This window comes from Carcharodon carcharias, chromosome 10 (genome assembly GCF_017639515.1).
Source record: "Carcharodon carcharias isolate sCarCar2 chromosome 10, sCarCar2.pri, whole genome shotgun sequence".
In the NCBI taxonomy this organism is placed as follows: domain Eukaryota; kingdom Metazoa; phylum Chordata; class Chondrichthyes; order Lamniformes; family Lamnidae; genus Carcharodon; species Carcharodon carcharias.
In genome coordinates, this window is record NC_054476.1 from 120,439,198 (window position 1) to 120,459,849 (window position 20,652).

Consider the following 20,652-nt stretch of genomic DNA (forward strand, 5'->3'; position numbering starts at 1 on the left):
GCTGCCCTTGTCCTAATTTGCAACGAGTCCTGTTCCCTCATCACCCCTGTGCTCACTGACCTGCATTGGCTTCCAGTTAAGCAATGTGTTGATTTTAAATTCTCATCCTTGTTTTCAAATCTCTTTATGGCCTTGCCCCTCCCTATCTCTAATGTCCTCCAGCCCTACAACTGTCTGAGATATCTGCACTCATTCAATTCTGGCCTCTTGAGGATCCCCCATTTTAAACCCTCCTCCATTAGCAGCCATGCCTTCAGCTGCCAGGACCCTAAGTGTGTGCCTTATCCTCTCAGATGCTTCTTAAAATCTACCCTTGACCAAGCCTTTGGCCATCTATCCTAATATCTCATTATGTGTCCTGGTGTCAAATTTTGATAACACTCCTGTGAAGTGTCTTGGGATGTTTTACTATGGCCAGAATTTTCATGTCAGTGTGCGGGGGGCGGGCCTCGCAAGTTGATGTGTAAAATGATGTGTAGTGACATCGGATGTGTGTCCCGACGTCACCGCGCGTCATTCAGAGCTGGTGGGCACGCACCCACGGAAATATCAAAGGCCTGCTAAGGCCATTAAAAAATCAATTAAAGTAATTATCAACACTGCCCATCCAACCTCAAGGTTGGCAGGCGGGCAAAGAGCCCAAGTGGCCTTCGTGTTTTTCAGGAAACCTCATCGATGGGTGGGATGAGGTTTCCTGAAGGTTTTATTAAATAAATAAATACTATTTTCACAATTCATAAACATGTCCCAGCTCATGAGACACAGTCACAAGGAGGCATGTCTAAATAATTTTATATTTCTTTATTTGAAACCTTCAATATGAACTTAATCTCCCTGAGGCAGCTCCGTGCATCAGGGAAATTTCTGTGCTCTTTTGTGCACAGGCCCTGACTCTACCTCCTCTCCCACCAGTACAGGTAGTGCTGAGCACTACCACTGTGCGTCACACTGGGTGGGCCTTAATTGGCCTGCCCACATAAAATGGCGGTACGCAGCCAATTGCGGGTAGTGATCGGTTCCGCGCCCGCCAATTCTTGACCAGCCCGCCCGACAGGCAGAAAATTCTGCCCTGTGTTATATAACTAGAAGTTGTCATTCTTCCCTGATATTTAGGGAAAGTCTGAAATTTTTAAAATTCTGTCACAGGATGTGACTGTCGTTGGTCAGCATTTATTGCCCATCTTTGATAGCCCTTGAGAAGGTGGTGGTGAGCCGCCACCTTGAGCTGCTGCAGTCCATGCGGTGTAGGAACACCCATGGTACTGTTAGGGTGGGAGTTCCAGGATTTTGATCCAGTGAAGGAACGGCGAAAAAGTTCCAAGTCAGGATGTTGTTTGAGTTTTCTGAGTTCATACACTCACTGGGCAAAAATACTTAGAATGTAAACATTTCAGAGAGATGGTAATCAAACAGTTGTATTGATTATTTTGGATTTAACTTGTTCCTTGTAATGAACTTATTTGAAAATGTTGCATTGAACAAAACATGACTTTATGTTGTGCAGTTTTTTCTTTAGAACGCAAGAAAGATTAGTGGAACTACAAAGCTAATTTACAGGGGATTTTTGAATTTAAACTGAAATATTACCAGTATTTTCCACAGTAATGTAAGACACCCTAGTTACTAGTGATGTTCTCATGTTTAGGAGGCATAGAGTCTGAAAACAATGTTAAGCATTTAGTATCCCTGTTAAACTCATTTTTGGAATTCTTCAGATATCCTCCGGGTTATTTTGTGCAGATTACACAATTTGATTTCTTCAACTATGCTGGGATCCATCGGCCAGTTCTACTATACACCACACCCAATGTCTACATAGATGACCTAACCATTGTAACAGACATTCAAGATGACACAGGTAAGTCATTCTAGCGGTGAATGATTTGACTTCACCCTATGAGAAAACCAGCACATGTAATCCGTACAACACAGTAGGTGCCAACATTAGCTTCAAATGCTTGATCACAGAAGACTGAAAGGATATTTCACGGCTTTCTATGCCAAAAACATTGTGCAGTACAATCTCATGGTATTCCTACCTGGATTCATTAATATTTTATATTATGGTATGCTTAGTCTGATGAAGAGTACCAGCTTTGGTAATGGGGTGTTGTAATGTGACATTTATTTGAAATTTAACCCACTTTTATTCTGCATAAAAGGAGGGGAACACAAACCAAATAGCTTTCAGACTTTCTAATCTCAGGTAACTGATTCTGCTTTTCTCTAGGGATTGTATATTATAAAATATCCATCAAGGGGAGTACACACTTTTCACTGTCGCTAAAGTTGTCTGATCAAAGGGGGCAGGTTGTTGCAACAATCGTAGATGGACCTCCAGTTGGACAGTTGAGATTACATAGACCGACTCTCTGGTGGCCGTACCTTATGCATGAGAATCCTGCATATCTTTACAGCCTTGAGGTAAGAATCCCAAAATTTTCCATAAGTTACCATGTTAATATAACAGACTAGATAGAGACTGAAAATAACAGAATAGATAGAGACTGAAAATAACAGAATCAACTGTGGCTCATTTGTTAGCACTCTTGCTTCTGAGTCAGAAGGTTGTGGCTTCGAGTCCAACTCCAGGACCTGAGCACAAAAATCAAGACTGACACTTCATTGCAGTGTTGAGGGAGTGCTGCAATGTTGGAGGTGCCATCTTGCAAATGAGACGCTAAACTGAGGCCCCATCTCCCTGCTTAGGTGGATGTAGAAGATCCCATGGCACTATTTCAAAGACGAGCAGGGGGGTTATTCCTGGTCTCCTGCCCAATGTTTATCCCTCAATCAGCATCACAAAAAAACAGATGATGGTTTCTTTATCGTACTGCTGTTTGTGGGAGTTTGCTGAGTGCAAATTGGCTACCCCACTTTCCACAACAGTGACTACACTTCACTGGCTGCAAGGTGCTTTAGGACGCTCCATGGTTATGTAAGGTGCTGTATAATGCAAGTCTTTGTTTTGTCAGACTAGTCCAATATAAGAATGTCAGGAATTGAAATAATCTTGAGGCCTTGTAACAGTGACATTTACTACAGTAATGTCTACAGTGGTAAAACAATTAGACATGCAATAACACCAGCTTCTCTGGGCCTGTAGTATTGTACAAATCTAAATAGATGTTGATGTATTTTCAAAATGTATATAACAGTTTATGACAAGATTATCATTCCTGCTGTGATTGTTATTGGAAAGCAATGCAAAGTTGATCCTTCCCTTTTGATGATAATGTATTGCAAAATAGACGTGGAACAGATTGCTGATCATTTATATGACTAATGAAGCTGTTAAACCTAATTTCTCACCAACATGTTGATGAATGTAAAAATTAATGGGCAAGGGTGTATTCTGTAAATGTCTTTTTCCTCACCTTTTTATATAGGAGCTCAGTTTTTACTGATGTAGGTCTAAAAAACTTATGTGAACCAATTCAAATTTAAAATAAAATAAATTTGAGTACTACACTCTCCTTGGAATATGTGGATTTGTATGAGAATCTCTCAATGCTATTGTTAGTATAATACATTTTCTAAAACCATTTATACCTAGGTTTACATGAAGAGCAAAAATGGTAGCTTTTGTTATGAAGATGTTTACACATTACCAGTAGGAATTCGCAAGGTGCAAGTTACCAAGACCCAATTCCTTATCAATGGAAAACCATTCTATTTCCATGGAGTAAATAAACATGAAGATTCAGATGTGAGTATATGTTTCTGTACTCAGCCTGTTTCCCTGTTTGCATCTGTTCGATCTTGAATATAACAGAATTTCTTGGGCCATTAAGTAGTATTAGTACTATTTTCAGTTTGTTTGTTCACCATTTTATTTCCATTTGAATAGGCTGACGATGTTGGCAGCAAACATTCAATCACAGTAATAAATTCGGAATATTAGAATTGTATCATAAATTTCATCCATTGAAGTGGGATAAAATTACTCCTACAAGTAACAGCAAGTTCATCACCAAAGGATGCTCAGAAATAATGCTCCACATGAGCCTAATACCATTTGGACTGAATAGCCTGATTCTGTTCTGTGCATTCTTTGTCACTGGAAGCGAGCACTGTTTACTGATAGCTAACTTCTCCCTCAGCAAACATTATACATGCTATCCGACTTCTACTTTCAGATCTGTTTCATGATCTCTGATTAAGTGACCATTTGCTTTCTTGGGCATTGTGGTCCCCTGAATTATCACTATAACCATTAGTTGCTAAAGATTATTTGTATGTCGAATATACAAATCCTAAAAAAAATGGAGAACTTGTCAGGCACAGAGAATAGTAGTATTGCCCATTTAAATGGAGAATTTTTTTCTGTTTCTGCAATTGTGGAAATCTGTCAAACCTTTTGGTTTAGCCTTGGGGTTGGAGGAGAGAGAAAAAAACATTGTTTTGCAAGTGTGCCTTTATATGAAATGTTCATTATTTCCCAACTTTCCCAACCCACCAGATGCGAGGGAAAGGCCTTGACTGGTCAGTGATTATCAAGGACTTCAACCTTCTTCGATGGCTGGGAGCAAATTCTTTTCGTACTAGCCATTATCCATATGCAGAAGAAGTTATGGATTTGTGTGACAAATATGGGATTGTGGTCATTGATGAGTGTCCAGGCGTGGGTATCAAAGATCCGTAAGAAATACTTTTTAAATTTCAAAAGTTTGGTACAATTTGCATGAAATTTGCTCACTGGTTCACTCAATTTTATGTCACGTGAAAAGGGATTTTTTTTTTACAATTGATGTGCATAATATGTTTCTGTATATTTTTTTGGATCTTATAACGTTCTTGCGTCACATTCTTTTTCCTTGTTGGTGAGCAGTTGTTATTTCTGTTAAACTTGGATGGAAAAGGGGCTGAGTTAAATATTTGATTATGGCCCTAAGTACATTCAAATTGGTAGAATCCTATTTGCTTAATTGAGTACAATGTTGGTTTATCCATACTGGTCATATGGTTAATGCCAATGTTCCCTCGAAGGGCAAAGATAGATTATTTTGTTTTTCCCACCAAGGAAATCACACCATTTATTTTCAAAGCCAAGCATGACTTCTTTTGAATTAAGTCTAAAATGTTATTTTTCAAGGTATTTTAGATTAATATTTGATATCGAGCAGCACTCCCAGTTTCCTCGCTCCCAAATTCCAACTCCACTGGGAAAACTTTGAGGGAATTCTGCCTAAGATATATGTTGCTAATTACAGAAAATATCGTTTATGTTGCCTGGTCTTGTACAATGCCAGGTCTAATTGCTGTTGAACACTGGGTGACATTAGACTGCAATGCCAAATTCTGGCTTTTTCTTTTATATGTGATAGACAAAGTTACTCAAAGGTTACAACAATTCAAATGGCTGTGTCATATGGCTGCCTTCATTATTTTCAAGCTCAACACAGAAATTTAAGTGTGACAGACAAGAACTGCATGTTAGATAATTAAATCCCCTGTGGGTCTGCTTGCAGTAAATCACAGGATGTGCTGTTTATAAGATCATGAACAGTATACCATTTGATATGTGTCCCCTGAACATAGGACTTATGAGCAGGAGTAGGCCATTCGGACTTTCAAGTGTGCTTTGCCATTCAATAAGATCATGGCTGATCTGGCTGTGGTCTCAACTCCACTTTCCAGTCTGCTCCCTATGACACTTGACTCCCTTGTCTATCAAAATTTGCCTAACTCTGCCTTGAATTAATTCAATAACCCTGCCTCCACTGCTCTCTGGGGAAGAGAATTCCACAGACTAACAACCCTCTTAGAGAAAAACATTCCCGTCATCTCAGTCTTAAAAGGGATACCTCTTATTCTTAAACTGTGTCCCCTAGTTCTAGTCTCCCCCACGAGTATAAGCATCCTCCTGCTATCTACCCTGTCAAGTCCCCTCAGGATCATATATGTTTCAATAAGGTCACCTCTCATTTTTCTAAACCCCAATGGGTATAGGCCCAACCTGTTCACCCTTTCTTCTTGGGAAAAACCTTTCACCCCAGGAATGAGTGGAGTGAACCTTCTCTGAGCTGTTTTAACACAGTTATATCCTTTTTCGAACAGGAGACCAAAATTGCACAATACTCCAGATGTGGCCTCATCAAGGCCCTGTACAACTGCTGTAAAATTCCCTATTTTTATATTCCATTCTCCTTGCAATAACCATTTATTTCTTTTATTATTTATTATATAAAAATATTTAATTTATTATTTAAAAATAAATCACCTTTTTATTATTTATTTATTTATTTTTAAAAAGGAATACTGCAAAATCTAATTGCTATTAAGTGAATCCTTCAGTCTGGAATTTCCTGTATAGAATTGGAAGTGTGGCAGAGTGGGGATTTCCTCACCCATGGTGTATATAGGAAGGTAGGAATTGCTAGCCAGCAAAAGTCATAGCTCCACCCAATTTTTTTTAAAAATTTGATTCGTGGGATGTGGGCATCGCAGGCTAGGCCAGCATTTATTTCCTATCCCTAATTGCCCTTGAGAAGGTGGTGTTGAGCTGCCTTGAACCGCTACAGTCCATGTGGTGTAGGTACACCCAGCGTGCTGTTAGGGAGGGAGTTCCAGGATCTTGACCTAGCGACAGTGAAGGAACGGTGATATATTTCCAAGTTAGGATGGTGAGTGACTTGGAAGGGAACCTCCATGTGTCTGCTGCCTTGTCCTTCTAGATGGTAGTGGTTGTGGCTTTGGAAGGTGCTGTCAAAGGAGTGTTGCTGAGTTCCTGTAATACATCTTGTAGATGGCATACACTGCTGCCACTATGCGTCAGTGGTGGAGGGAGTGAATGTCTATGGATGGGGTGCCAATCAAGTGGGCTGTTTGGTCCTGGATGGTGTCAAGCTCCTTGAGTGTTGTGGGAGCTGCACTCATCAAGGCGAGTGTTGGGTATTCCTTCACACTCCTGACTTGTAGAGGGGCTTTGGGGAGTCAGGAAATGAGTTACTCACTTCAGGATTCGTAGCCTTTGACTTCAGCTGGTAGCCACAGTACTTATATGGCTAGTCCAGTTCAATTTCTGGTCAATTGATGGTGTTGATAGTGTGGCATTCTGCAATGGTAATGCCGTTGAAAGTCAAGGGGTGATGGTTGGACTCTCTCTTGTTGGAGATGGTCATTGCCCGGCACTTGTGTGGCGCTAGTGTTACTTGCCACTTGTCAGCCCAAGCCTGGATATTGTCCAGGTCTTGTTGCATTTGGACATGGACTGCTTCAGTATCTGAGGAGTCATGAATGGTGTTGAACATTGTGCAAAGATCAGCGAACATCCCCACTCCTAACCTTATGATGGAAGGAAGGTCATTGATGAAGCAGCTGAAGATGGTTGGACCTAGGACACTACCCTGAGGAACTCCTGCAGTGATGTCCTGGAACTGAGATGGTTTGACCTCCAACAACCACAACCATCTTCCTTTGTGCTCGGTATGACTCCAGCGTCATTAATCCTAGCCCAGTTCTCAGAATCATTTAACATAGTTGGGCCTGTTGCTCATGTTCAGGACGGAATTTAAAAACCCATGCAGTAGGAGAGTTCCAATTATGTGCTATATCCTGAGCTTTCATAAAAGGTTAAAGATAAAAATGAACATGTTAATACTCGTCAGGGTCGCAGATTTACTTTCCACGCAAATGTGCACATAATCATTGATTTTATGTCTGACAATATCATGAATGCCCCTAGTAAATACATAATTCAACTTATTTAATCATTATTAATCATTGACCCAGATAACAACTGTTATAAAAAATATCCTTTTCCACAGGTTGCCAGTGCTATTCACTAACTTTAATGCTAACCTTTTACAATTCTTTTTTTAAGTCTGAGCTTTGGAAATAAGTCCCTCACTCATCATTTAACTGTAATGGAGGAGCTGGTGCACAGAGATAAAAACAGGCCATCAGTAGTGATGTGGTCTGTAGCAAATGAACCAGCATCTGGACTACCACAGGCAAATCACTACTTCAAGTAAGAACAGTGCATTATAAGGATTTAATGCTTTAAACTTCAAAATCATGAATATTTCAGGAGCATATTTTAAACTTTCTTATGGAATCTATTTATGATTGAAATATATAACGTGTTTTTTGTTTATATTTCCTTTTTTTAAAACAGGACTTTAATATCCTACACTAAAGCACTGGATCCAACCAGGCCAGTTACCTTTGTTACAGACACCGACTATGAAGATGACAAAGCCGTGAGTAACTAGCAAATGATTGTCAGCACTTAAAATGAAGTCTGATCAAATGCTGAACCTGTTTAACACACTTGTAACACATTAGATTTCTGAAAACCTGACGAACCAGAGAAAGATTGGTCTGTTTTATCCCATTATTAATACTTTGGGGAATTTTGCTTCAGGCCCTGCCAGGCTTTTACAATGTGCAGTGTACAGTGTTGAGCTGGAAGGAAAGGCAGCTTCACAATTCTGTGCAAATTGACTTAGGAAAGTTTAATGCTGACATGGATGTCCAAAAGGAAAAGGCTATTTTTTTTGCTGAGCACTGTTATATCTTTTGTTGAATACAAAAAAGTTACTAAATTTGCGGTGGCTAATTTGGAACGTAAATTTACTGCTCGTGGGATGGGTGTATTTTAGCCATGCTAAGAGAAGGTTCCTTTTGCAGGTCTGTCTGTGAAGCAACACTCCAATGAGAATATATAATGTACCCAATATGCCTTTTCTTTTCTCATTAACAAACATTGTGCATAATTTTAATGCCTACTAAAGCAATGAATCTAACGAGGCCTGTTACCTTAGTAAAAGAAAACACAACTACAAGGATAACAAAGTTGTGAGTAACTGTAAAAAAGTCACTACAGAAAGTGAAGTCTGCTCAGCAAATGATGAATAATTGTACTGTGGGGCTAATGTCAACTTGAGGGAGAAACTATTTTCTTTGCATTTTTTTTCCCCTCCAAATCTGATACAAATTCTGTCAATACTTCGCTGTGGCCTTGAGTTCTGTCAGCGATAAGTTTGTGGGGAAAATATTTATAATATGACAATACGATGATCTTCACCTTTTTTTTCCTTTTTAGGTGATTGCCAGCTGGATCAAAGCATAGGTGTCTGACACACTGAATGTTATCCATGTTTTAAACAGTGTAAAAATTTTACTCTCATGCTTTTTGCCTTTCTTAATTTACCTTGTTGCAGGTCACGCTGATTTAGTTATATCCTGGTTGTTGGTTATGTTATATCGGAATTTTGTTTCTTCTGAAAATCCCCAAGTGAAGTACTGAATGAAAATTTATTACTACGTTTTTGATTTTTGAAACATACAATAATTTGTCAGATTGCAAGTTGCCTATTGGAAAAACACCATTTCTGGAGAAGTGAAAATTTGGTTATGTTTTCACAGATGCCGTACACAGATGTTATTTGTGTGAACAGCTATTTTTCCTGGTACCATGATCCAGGCCAATTGGAGGTCATTCAATTACAACTTGCCAATCAGTTTGAGGGCTGGTACAACAAATACCAAAAACCAATTATTCAGAGTGAATATGGAGCAGATGCAGTTGCGGGACTGCACAATGTAAGTACAGGAAGCATCAACAATTGCATGGCTGTACATAACCCAGTACTAGTTTAACTAGTTGCACAAAAAGAAGTTAGAAATGAAAGGCTAAGGATTTTCTGTAATGGTTGTGCATCTTGGTGGTTTTTATTAGTGGTAGCATTTATGGTTCTATGCAAACGGTTGGAGTTACTTTGTCCATTTCATACAGAAGGGGTCACAATGGGCTTCATAGGTGTATTTATAACCTGACAATAATGCATAGTAAGACAAAGATGTTTAGCATGACCAAAAGCTTGGTTTAAGAGGTGGGTTTTATGGAAGTCCTTAAAGGTGGAGAGGCAAATGGTTTTTTTTGGGTGGGGGAGTGGGGTTATGGTGGAAATTCCAGAGCATGGCTCCTGGACAACTAATGGCCAAATCTCCATTGATGAGGCAGGAAGAAGGCAGAGCTCGGGAGGGGCAGGCTATGAAGGGAATTAATCACCAGGATGAAAAGTTTAACTTTGAAATATTGAGGGACTGGGAGCCAATGCAGGTCAGCAAAGATAGGGATGAGACGAGTGGGAAGGGATAAAGGCAGTGGAGTTTTAAGGTGTTAAGTGCTCGCTCATAACAAAATTAAGTAGCTGAAGTGGGAAGAAGGGAATGGTGGTATACATCTAGTTGTTTGCATTGGCTGTTAAGTCAGTAGACTAAATTATATGAGTATCACCTGTTGTTTTATGCACTTAACAGTAAAAGCTTGTTGTAAATTGTATGCTGAATAGATTACAAACTGTGCATAGATATTCATAAATATTTTACACAATTTGCCCAAAACACAATTTCAGGATGTTTCAAATAACTTTACTAGTAAATCAGGACCTATTGTTCTCACCCGGAAAGCTAGTTAGTAAGGGATGATACTGGAGCTAATCTTTACTTAGTCTCTTACATTTATTTACCTCCTAACTCAACTACCCCACAGTATATCTGCTCACGTTAACGCCCCCAACCTGCATATAATTAAACACCATTAATATACAATTAACATCTATAATTCAATCCCAGTTTTGTAGGAACATCCCCATTAAAACAGTGCAGCGACTACAATGGTTGTAGAAGTGCTAAGGAATGTCAACATGGGGTGGGGTAAGACTATCTGAGTAGAGAGAAAGGGAAAAATAAATGGGCAACTTGGGAGCTCATTTTTTAAACAGACAAGATGGGTGAAGCTGTGAAAAAGCGATATCACCTGCTCTGGAGACACAGCTGAAATGACTCGAAAAAGTTTAAGTTTGACAAGCAGGTGTAATAGAAATAACTTTCAAAGTGCATGTTGTACATAAGATTTAATGTTGATGTGTTCTTTAGATGATTATGTACAATTGTGTTTTTAGGATCCCCCAGTAATGTTTACAGAAGAGTATCAGCAGGCTGTAATGCAGGATTATTTTATGATATTTGATGAAAAAAGAAAACACTACTTGATTGGAGAACTAATCTGGAATTTTGCAGACTTCATGACTGCTCAAAGTAAGTAACATATTTAAAATAAAAACAAAAAATACTGGAAATATGCAGGTCAGGCAACAACTATGGAGGGAGAAAGAGTTAAAGTTTCAGGTTGATGCTGCCTGACCTGCTGAGTATTTCCATCATTTGTAAGATTTTGCTTTTGTATAAGTAATGTATCATAATTTTCTGTTGTTTTGACTGATCACACAAACTTTGCAATATTCATATGTGATGGATGCTTGACTTGTTTGCATTTCTCTCAGGCTAAACACTTAAGATAGCACCTCCATATTTAACTGAGGTGTAACCTCAGAATTGTTCAATGGGAGTTCTCTTGTAGTTTTATTAAAGTAGTGTAGGTGACAGGGAGGGAGTGGTAGAATCTGGACCTACAGGATGGCTTCAAGGAATTGTCTGATTTTACGACTGTTGCATTTGTTTCTGGTTACACGTGCATACTTCATACACGTTATGCTGGAGAGGCTAAGCCAGGGTAATGGCTTGTGTGATAATGTCAGACTTATTTCGATGAATTGGGTTTGTGAAGCATTGGGAGAAAACACCAAAAGTAGGAATGTTCATGGAGCTTGGCCTGTTTGCCTCAGACTACATTTGGGGGAAGGTTGTCGGCATTTATGTTAAAGTTTTATCCCCCCACCCCACTCTCTGAATTTCATTATTTGCATAGTCTAACCTTTATTTCTTTGGATGGAGAATTGACGTGGAATTTTACTTTGCTACACAACACTTGGCAAAGTTTTATTTTGGTATAAAGAAAAGAGTTGGGGAAATATAATTGGAAAGAAATTTGGCAATAAAAATAAGCCACTGGGAAGGAGAATAGACTTAAACGCTTAATGAATAAAAAGGAAAAGAATACTGACTGACATACCTGTCTCAAGGTAGACCAATCCAATGTACAAGGCAACAAGAAATGTTGTGTAAACTTGTCATTAAGCTGTGTGCATGAAGTCACCGTGCTCCACAGCACTGACAACCTTAGTCTGTAACAAGAATTTACTAGCTTCATGTGAAATACTTAATTGAGTTTGGTACTCTAGAGACTTGAATATATTGCATTGTTTAATGATAACATAGATTCTTTATTAATTACCTGCATCAGCTAATCGTGTTTATTTAAAACCGCTGGCATATGTTTTCACTTGAACAAATTTTTCCAAATACTAAGTTACAAATTAGTTGCTGGTAACATTTATAGGCGTAAAGGGGTGTGAAGTACAAATCTGGGCTGTTCCAAATGATGCAGTATTGATTTTCCTATAGCTTTTCATGCAAGGAATAAAGCATAGTTCTACTTTTGCAGACATCTTGCAATCTTGCTTTTCCTTGTTAGTGCATGTCTATTCACATGTGAACAGGGGTTGGAGCTGTGATACCTTCTGTAGTCAAACAGCACATAATAATCAGCATGTAGACTCCACATCACAAACACAGAAGGGTTACAGCGCAGAAGGAGGCCTATCGTGTCTGCACCTGCTCTCCAAATGAACAATTCACTTGATGCCATTCTCCCAACTTCTCCCCATAAACCTGCACATTCTTCCTTTTTTAAATTTCCTTTTGAATGCTTCAATTGAATCTGCCTCCACCAGACTCTCAGGCAGTACATTCCAGACCATAACCACTCGCTGTGTGAAAACATTTTTCATGTTGCTTTTGCCTCTTTTACAAATTACTTTAAATCTGTCTTCAAAATTGAAGTTCCTCATCCCTGGAACTAATTTTGTGAATTTTTTCTGCACACTTTCCAATGCCTTCACATCCTTCTGAAAGTGGAGTGCTCAGAACTGGGTGCAATACTCCAATTGAGGCTGAATTAGTGTCCTATACAATACAACCACCTTGCTGTTGTACTCTGTGCCCCTATTACTAAACCCCTAGGTTACTGTTTGCTTTATTATCTGTGCTCTCAATGACTGGTGCACATTTACGTCCAGGTCCTCCTCCAATTCAGGTTCATGTGACTGGCGGAAGAGAGGGCTCAGGCTGCTGGGGTGACCAGAATCTGGGATTTTCTGGATGGCAGGGGGGCAAGCCTGATATCACCAATAGAACTGATACGTTGGTAGATGTTCAGCTCACAACCAACCATCCAGAGCTCTAAAACCGTGGTGCTTGGCCACAACTTCACCCATGGTGTCAAGGCACCTCACGCACGCGGTGGACTCCCATCAGAATTGGCCCCCGTCCGGAGAGAATTTCACAATGACCCAGCCTTCAAACGTCCCTTGGGAACTTCAGCCCCACAATCGGAACTGTCTCGTGGAAACTCCCTCTGTGCCTTTCCATTCTGCATAGAGGGGTTTCCTGTATGGCTTGCTGCTGCACACCCTCCACTTCCTCGGCCTAGTCAACTGTCCAGACACACCGTGGCATTTGGTCCTGCCGCCCGGAGGTGGCGGGGGTCCCTATCGAGAGGCTCTCTACATGGAAGTCCTCCCCTTACCATCTAGGATTTGATGTGAAGGTGTTGCATGCGGACGTCCCATGCAGTAAAAGGTTAAGATGGTCCAAGGCCGCCTGTGTTTTTGCGGCCTTGAGGAGACAGTGTTCCACACTTATATGGACTGTCTGAGGATGCATCCTCTTTTTGATTGTTTGATGATGCTCCTCAACTTTTGGTTGCACTTCAGCCCCACAATCCTGATCTTTGTTCACCTGGTGCGGACGGGGGCGTGGGCAGGGCAGAGGACTTCCTTGTGGATCTGCTCCTGGACTTAGCCAAGGTGACCATTAATAGATCCAGACAGCAGATGATTGAAGAGGTTGTTGGACTTGACAGTCTGCCGCTTTTCCATGGTTACGTCCATGCCTGAGTATCCCTGGGGAGGGACCACACGGCATCCGTCATTCTGCTTGAGGCCTTCTGCGGCCAGTGGGTGCATCATCAGCTCTGGGAACATTAATTTGATTAACTTTCCTTTAAAGTTTTGTCTTTTTGTTACAGATGGCAGGAGAGCTGTGGCTGCTGGGGTAACCAGAATATGATTACTGGATGGTGGAGGAGCTGGCTGGATGTCGCCAATGGAACTTATATGTCAGTAGATGTCCAGCTTGCAGCCAAAACCATCCAGGGCTCTCAAACCATGGTGCTCGGCCCTGGCTGCATGCATGGTGTCAAGGCACCTCAAGCGTGCGGGGGACTCCTGTCTGAACTGACCCCCATTCAGATGGAATTTCACATTGGCCCCGGGTCCCGAAACCTCCCTCAGGAAATTTCAGCCCCACAATTTGAGCCGTCTCACAGAAATCCACTTGGTGCCATTCCATTCTGCATGGAGGGGTTTCCTGTATGGGCTGCTGCACACCCTCCAATTCCACACCCTCATCAACCATCCGGACATGCAATGGCATTCCGTCCTGCCAGCCGGAGCTGGTGGGGGCCCCCGGTGGGAGGCATTCTATATGGGAGTCCTCCCTTTTTCCATTGGGGATTTGGCATGGAGTGTTGCACCCAGCAGTTCCGTGCAATGTAAGGTTAAGATGGTTCATGAGCTCCCAGGCCACCTGTATTTTCCGTGGCCTTTTGGAGTCCTTTTTCCACATTGTACGTAGGTTGTCAGAGTTGAAACCCCTTTTTGATTATTTAGGGGTTGCTGCTTGACTTTTGGCAGCATGTCAGCCCCACACTCCTGATCGTTGGCCACCCAGTGCAGAGGAGGGAGGGCAGATTATAAGACCCCCATATTAGCCTACGCCTTGCCTGGCAAAGGTGGGGACATAAACAGATCCAGGCAGTGGGTGGTTGAGGGAATCGTTCACCCCGACTATCTGCCCCCTCATCCATGATGATGTTTGCGTCCAGGTGTCCTTGGATAGGGAGCACGCGGTGTCAGCTGGTGTGCTTGAGGCCTTCCACAACCACTAGGTGCTGCAGGGACTGGAGTGCGTCATCAGCTCCAAAAATATTATTTTAGTATAACTTTGCTAAGTTTCCGCTGAAGTTTTTGCTTTTAGTTGGTGTCCCTTTAAGGGGCTGTCAATTTGTTTATTTGTTTTATTGGTTAAAAGAATAAACACCTGCTCATTTCCCACTTTAAAGTTGTGCATTTTAGTTTAAATGTCAGTCCAAGCTCTTCATACCAAAATGAATCACTTCACATTCCTCCAGATTGAACTTCACCTGCCACTTGTCTTCCTATTCCACCAATTTATCTATGTCCTTTTGAAATTCTACACTATCCTCCCACGTTTTGTATCACCCATAATCTTTGAAATAGTGTCCTGTACACCAGGGTCTAGGAAATTAATATGTATCTGGAAAAGCAAGGATTCCAACACTGATCCACTACAAACCATCCTCGACTGTGCCCAAAATACCTCTTCTTTGAAGGTAGCCCATTGTTCAGCTATCATTTTGCATGCCAATGGTTGGCTCCAATTTACTCAGCCCAGATCCATTAATCAAGCCCCAGCACCATTTGCCACATTAGGTTAGGGAAGAAATTATCTGTAGATTAAGCACTTAGCATTAATGGAAAACAGAGTTATGTAAATTGTGCACCAGTAGAGTTCTGGCTTACTATGTCATTTGCATTTGGAATATACCGTTTGGGTTTTTCCCCAACAATTCCAACTAGCATTCCCAATAAAAAAGCAGTTTCCATTAACTGAACCATGCATTCTGGAGCCCAAGTCAGGTAGTGAGCTGCAGGATTAGTCTGATGACCACTGTGGCATGTGTAAATAGGGCAAGCAACAATGTGTCTCCTCATCTAGATGGAAGAATCCTCAGGCATGCAGAGTTTAAATCAGGAAGTATAGGTTGGAAAGTTTAATTCAACGTAAGGTCATGTACAGAAAGTAAAATGAGAGGGAAAGAAAGATGGGATAAAGAGATGAGAAAGAAAAAGTAATAACATTTACTTTTAAAAATCCAACAGTAATTAAACCCTGAAGGAATGAGACTCCACACCTAGTAATTTTTTAGTGTGAGTGGTTCCTTGGGAGTAATTAAGATCTCGTGAGACTAAAAATGGATTTACACTTCATTGGACAAGTTCCAACCTTTTCTGGTATGTTTAGTGGAAGGTGATATCAAAGGAGCCTTGACGAGTTGCTGCAGTTCATCTTGTAGATGGTACATACTACTGCCAGTGGTAGAGGGAATGAATGTTAAGTGGTGGATGGGGCACCAATCAGGAGGGCTGCTTTGGCTTTCGTGTCTGGTTGGAGCTGCACTCGGCCAGGCAAGTGGAGAGTATTCCATCACAGGTTGTGCATTAAACAAAATTGGCCAATGTGAGTTTGGGCTACTAATACTACATTAAATTGTCAGAGGCTGCCAGTGTGGGAAATAGAAAAATATCACTGGTGCAGTAGTTAGGAGTTGAAGCATATTGAGGCATAATGGAACAGTCCACCCAACATCTTTTTAAAGAATACCCAACTTGAGAAGTGCTAGATGTTGACACTGGGTACCTGAATTGGAATGTTACAGACAGAAGAGAGACAGGCAAATGGTATTTATTTCCTCTCACCAATTGACTGTAAGCAAAAGGTGTTTTGAATTATTTCTAAAGTACGCAGTGGCATATTTTCTCAAACCCACTGCTTGCATGATCCAACTTAATAACCCACAGCAAACCCGCGTTATGATTAACTCAGTTTATTTCGCATTCAAAATCCAGGGGAGGAGCGTTAGCAACTTCCCACTCCTCCATGACACACACAGCAAAGGTGGGGTGGGGGGGGTGGGGGGAGAATAGAAAAAGGAGTTTTACAACAATGGATAGTAACAGTACAAGACCTACAAAGGTTATTAGTTCGTGAGATTGAGTGGCCAAAGTTAGAGTCCAATTTCATGTAGGAATTAAAGTTCAGTTGGCTGAGACTGGGAGTTGTAGGATTCACTTTACAGTGAGTGCTGATACCACAAAATTAAGTAGGTACACAGATTGGGTTGGTTCTGCAGGTGAAGGTAGGAAATCTTCCAGCAGAGGCAGGCTTGAGAAGCAGGCGGTTGTTCTGCCTGGAGGGCTGCTACTTGGTGGTTCATCAGTTGGATGTTAAACAGTGGACTCGCTTGTTAAAACTGTCCAAAAAGGCCAGAGGCTTGGGTGATGTGACATGTTGCATTAATGGTTAATTGTAGCTTAACAATCAGTTTCTGTGCTTCTGGTCAGAATTCCATTGTTCCTCCTTAGCAGAGAGAGACAAAGTGGTTATTAGCATTTCACCCAGTGTAATGTGTTTCAATCTCTCTCTTTTGTGATCTGCATTTTCTCTGTTTTCGTTGATTACAAGGGGTCTGTACAATGAGGTGTGAGATTCCACAGGCTGAGTGAAGAATTATTTTGTTCTTGTAACTCCTGGTCATAGTTCCCAGAACAAAGGGCCAACCCTGTGGTTTGTAGCAGCCATCTGTTTTGGTTCAGCAGAAAATCAATTTTTTTTAAAAAAAAGCAATAAATGAAGAGTGTTGGATTTCTTTTCATGTCGTAGGAATCCAACAACTATCATCTAGGTTGATGCTGAAGAATAGAAAAGCACAAAAAAAAACTTCCATTTTATTTTTATTGAATGTAGATAAGAAAATGGAATAAGAAAGTGACTAAGGAAGAAGGGTTTTTTAATTCTACTCTTCCCTACTCCCTTAATAAATTCCTCTGCTATAAAGCCATCCACGATGCCATCTATCCATGAAACGGCTTGAGACAAGCTTATACCATACACATGTCTTCAAGAGCTTGTCAAGTCCACTTGTAACTAGTTCAAACGCAATTGATCTTCTGTAAAGTTAAATATTTCACATGGTTTATTTTAAATATACAAGCTAGTGTTGGAATGAAAGCAGTACTAGGTGATGCAAGCACAATTATTTTCTTTGGAAGGTTATATTTAATGTACTGTCTTAAATCAAGGCCTTCATTTGTTTGCAGGCACTACACGGGTAGATGGGAACAAAAAGGGGATCTTCACTCGTCAGAGACAACCTAAATCTTCTGCTTTCACTCTTCGGAATCGCTACTGGAAACTGGCAAATGAGACCAAATACATTCCTTTGAGGTATCACTGGTAGCTGCTGAGAATACAGAAGAAACTGCATTGATTGGTACTACTGTATCATGGGGAAATTGAATATTTTGTCAGAACATTTCCTAAGTGATAGTAAATTTATTTCCTCAACTTGCTTTGAAGATGAGTACTTTCATCCTAGAATTCTATCAAAGTTGCTCTCTAGTCAGGAGAGGTGGCATAGTGGTATTGTCACTGGACTGGTAATCTAGAGACCCAGGGTTAACAGCTCTGGGGACCTAGGTTCAAATACCACTGTACATGGTGGAACTTGAATTCAATAAAGTCTGATGATGAAACCATTGTTGATTGTCATAAAAACCCATTTGGTTCACTAATGTCCTTTACCTGGTCTGGCCTGGAGACTCATTTGGAATGTGGTTGACTCTCAATTAGGGATGGGCAATAAATGCTGACCTAGCCAGGCCAGTGACACCCACATCCCATGAACAAATAAAAAAAACATCTGGAATAGGTCTAGTGTTCATTTGTCTATTCAAGTTTAAGTATGAAATGCTCATTCCCAATTACACTAATTCTATTATGTCACAACTCTAAAAAAATTGTATTAAATTATCAACAGAATATGAAGTGTGGTAATATTAAAATGAAATCCCAATCCTATATATGTATCCGGTATGTCAGATGCTTCAATGAATACTTCATTCTTTATGTAACTTCTTCAACTCAATTATACTGCTAAATAGTCTCTTCTTACAATGGCTATACAAGCCGCTGCCTATAATTTCTCACCAATCAGCACTCAAATTCAAGCTGAAAGATTCATGTTGGTGACAGCAGGGGCATCTGATCTTTGCTAATCAATCCAGGCACATTAAATCCTTAGCAGTTAAGTGCAAAGATGTACAAAAGTCATTCCCTGATAAGAATCTAACCGAATGTTGTCTGAACCACCTAGTTTGAGGTGACTTTGAAAGGTAACCATTGCATTACCAATCTCAAAAGGAGAACATGACAACTCTGAAGTGTGATATTAATATCCTTGTAGAGCCCAACCATGTCAGCATGTAAAAAAAAAATTCCATGGCACTATTTTTGAAGAGGGGTTGGCGAGTTTTTCCTGATGCCCTGGCCAATATAATTATCACATTTCTGTTTATTGGAGCATGCTGTGTGTAGATTGGCTGCCACATTTTCTACATTACCACAGTGATTACATCTCAAAAATATTTATTGGCTGTAAAAATCGCTTTGAGACATCCAGGTGATCATGAAAAACACTATAAATGCAATTTTTTTTTCTTTAACCTGGCTGAACAGCAAAAATCGAAATTGCAGACAGACCTTTCCAGCTTTGTCATTTAATCCTAAAAATGCATAAAGTCAATGCTTCTGGTGAGTTGGGGGATATTGTTCACATTTACAAGTATTTGTTTATTAAAGTGGTTTTTTTTATAATTGGTGCTTTGGGGATTGAATCCTGCAACTGTCCCATTATATAGTGAAAAATATAAATGAGTCTTACTTTATAAATAACATTTTATCTTATGTTTTGAAACCAAGAATCCACAGCAAGATATACCAGTGAAGTTTTTTTTAAAAAGAACTCAAATGACAGGCCACCCTCCCCCCTCTCTCACTGGTGTCAGTAATTAGAATGTTTACATTTTTGTCAACAAACAGGTGAATAATGAGACTGTTTACTTCAAAATTCAATTTTCAAAATTGAATTCAAATTAGGAAATGGAAAGATACTCTTAATACTTAGTGGTTTATAGTTTTTTAAATGTTTAAACCATTTCCCTATAGCTTTACTTCAACCAGGTTTGAAAAACTTAAGTCAGAGCTACAGAATGTGCATATACTAAAAATGCCTGGTCCAGGTTTTTGAATGTGAGATTATATCAATATGAAAATTTTTTTAATGTTTAAAACCATTTTTGGACATTAGAAATTTCAGTTACAGAGAATGCTTTTCCAGAAAAAGCAAAAATCCAAATAGTATATGAAACCATGTTTTGAAAATGTTTGTAAGGTTTCTTACAAAAATGTTAACATATCTCAGAATCACAGAATTGTTACGGTGTAGAAGGGGTCATTCAGCCCATCGTGTCCTGCACCGGCGACATGATTTAGACAAATGTCTCCATTATAAATGTTCAAGATTTCATTGTAATGTGGATAGGAAGTGCATGAAATATGTAAAACTTTTAATATACTGCCAGAATTGGTGCAATTTATCCATAGTTCCTAATTTTTCTAGAATGAGTTAAGTTTTATTTAGCTGACCAGACAATGAAATTTTTTAAGATGAATTACTTAGAAAAATTCTACTTTTAAGTATAGGCCTAATATTGAAATTAATAAAGTTCATTTTTATATACATCTGGAAGGAGTTTTGCATCACAATCAACAATGGACTAAATCAATTGTAAAGAACAATCATCCAAGGTTTTTGGTTTGTAGGCATCAATGTAATGACCTTGTATAGTATTTTTTTTTGTATTCCATTCACATCTTAGCACAAGTAGAACAGATTTATAGTTGGTTATTATACAGGTAGAGTACCTCAAATTCAGCTGAAAACCAGATAATTTTATAATATTCCCCGCACCAAAAAAA

General features: G+C 39.9%; 2 protein-coding genes across 2 annotated transcripts in view; one reads left to right on the top strand and one right to left on the bottom strand.

The window, feature by feature from the left end:
- The window catches only part of gusb (glucuronidase, beta), a 29,946-nt gene extending 9,533 nt beyond the window's left edge, over positions 1–20,413 (top strand). The window contains exons 4-12 of the mRNA XM_041197162.1: positions 1,716–1,858; positions 2,231–2,424; positions 3,557–3,709; positions 4,463–4,641; positions 7,826–7,972; positions 8,120–8,204; positions 9,373–9,549; positions 10,914–11,049; positions 17,934–20,413. Coding sequence (XP_041053096.1) covers positions 1,716–1,858; positions 2,231–2,424; positions 3,557–3,709; positions 4,463–4,641; positions 7,826–7,972; positions 8,120–8,204; positions 9,373–9,549; positions 10,914–11,049; positions 17,934–18,073 — 1,354 coding nt within the window. The 3' untranslated portion in view covers positions 18,074–20,413. The remainder of the gene's footprint in view (positions 1–1,715; positions 1,859–2,230; positions 2,425–3,556; positions 3,710–4,462; positions 4,642–7,825; positions 7,973–8,119; positions 8,205–9,372; positions 9,550–10,913; positions 11,050–17,933) is intronic.
- Positions 16,737–20,652, bottom strand: part of vkorc1l1 (vitamin K epoxide reductase complex, subunit 1-like 1) — a 59,254-nt gene continuing 55,338 nt past the window's right edge. Inside the window, exon 4 of the mRNA XM_041197164.1 lies at positions 16,737–17,193. Within this exon, the coding sequence (XP_041053098.1) occupies positions 17,155–17,193 (39 nt within the window). The 3' untranslated portion in view covers positions 16,737–17,154. The remainder of the gene's footprint in view (positions 17,194–20,652) is intronic.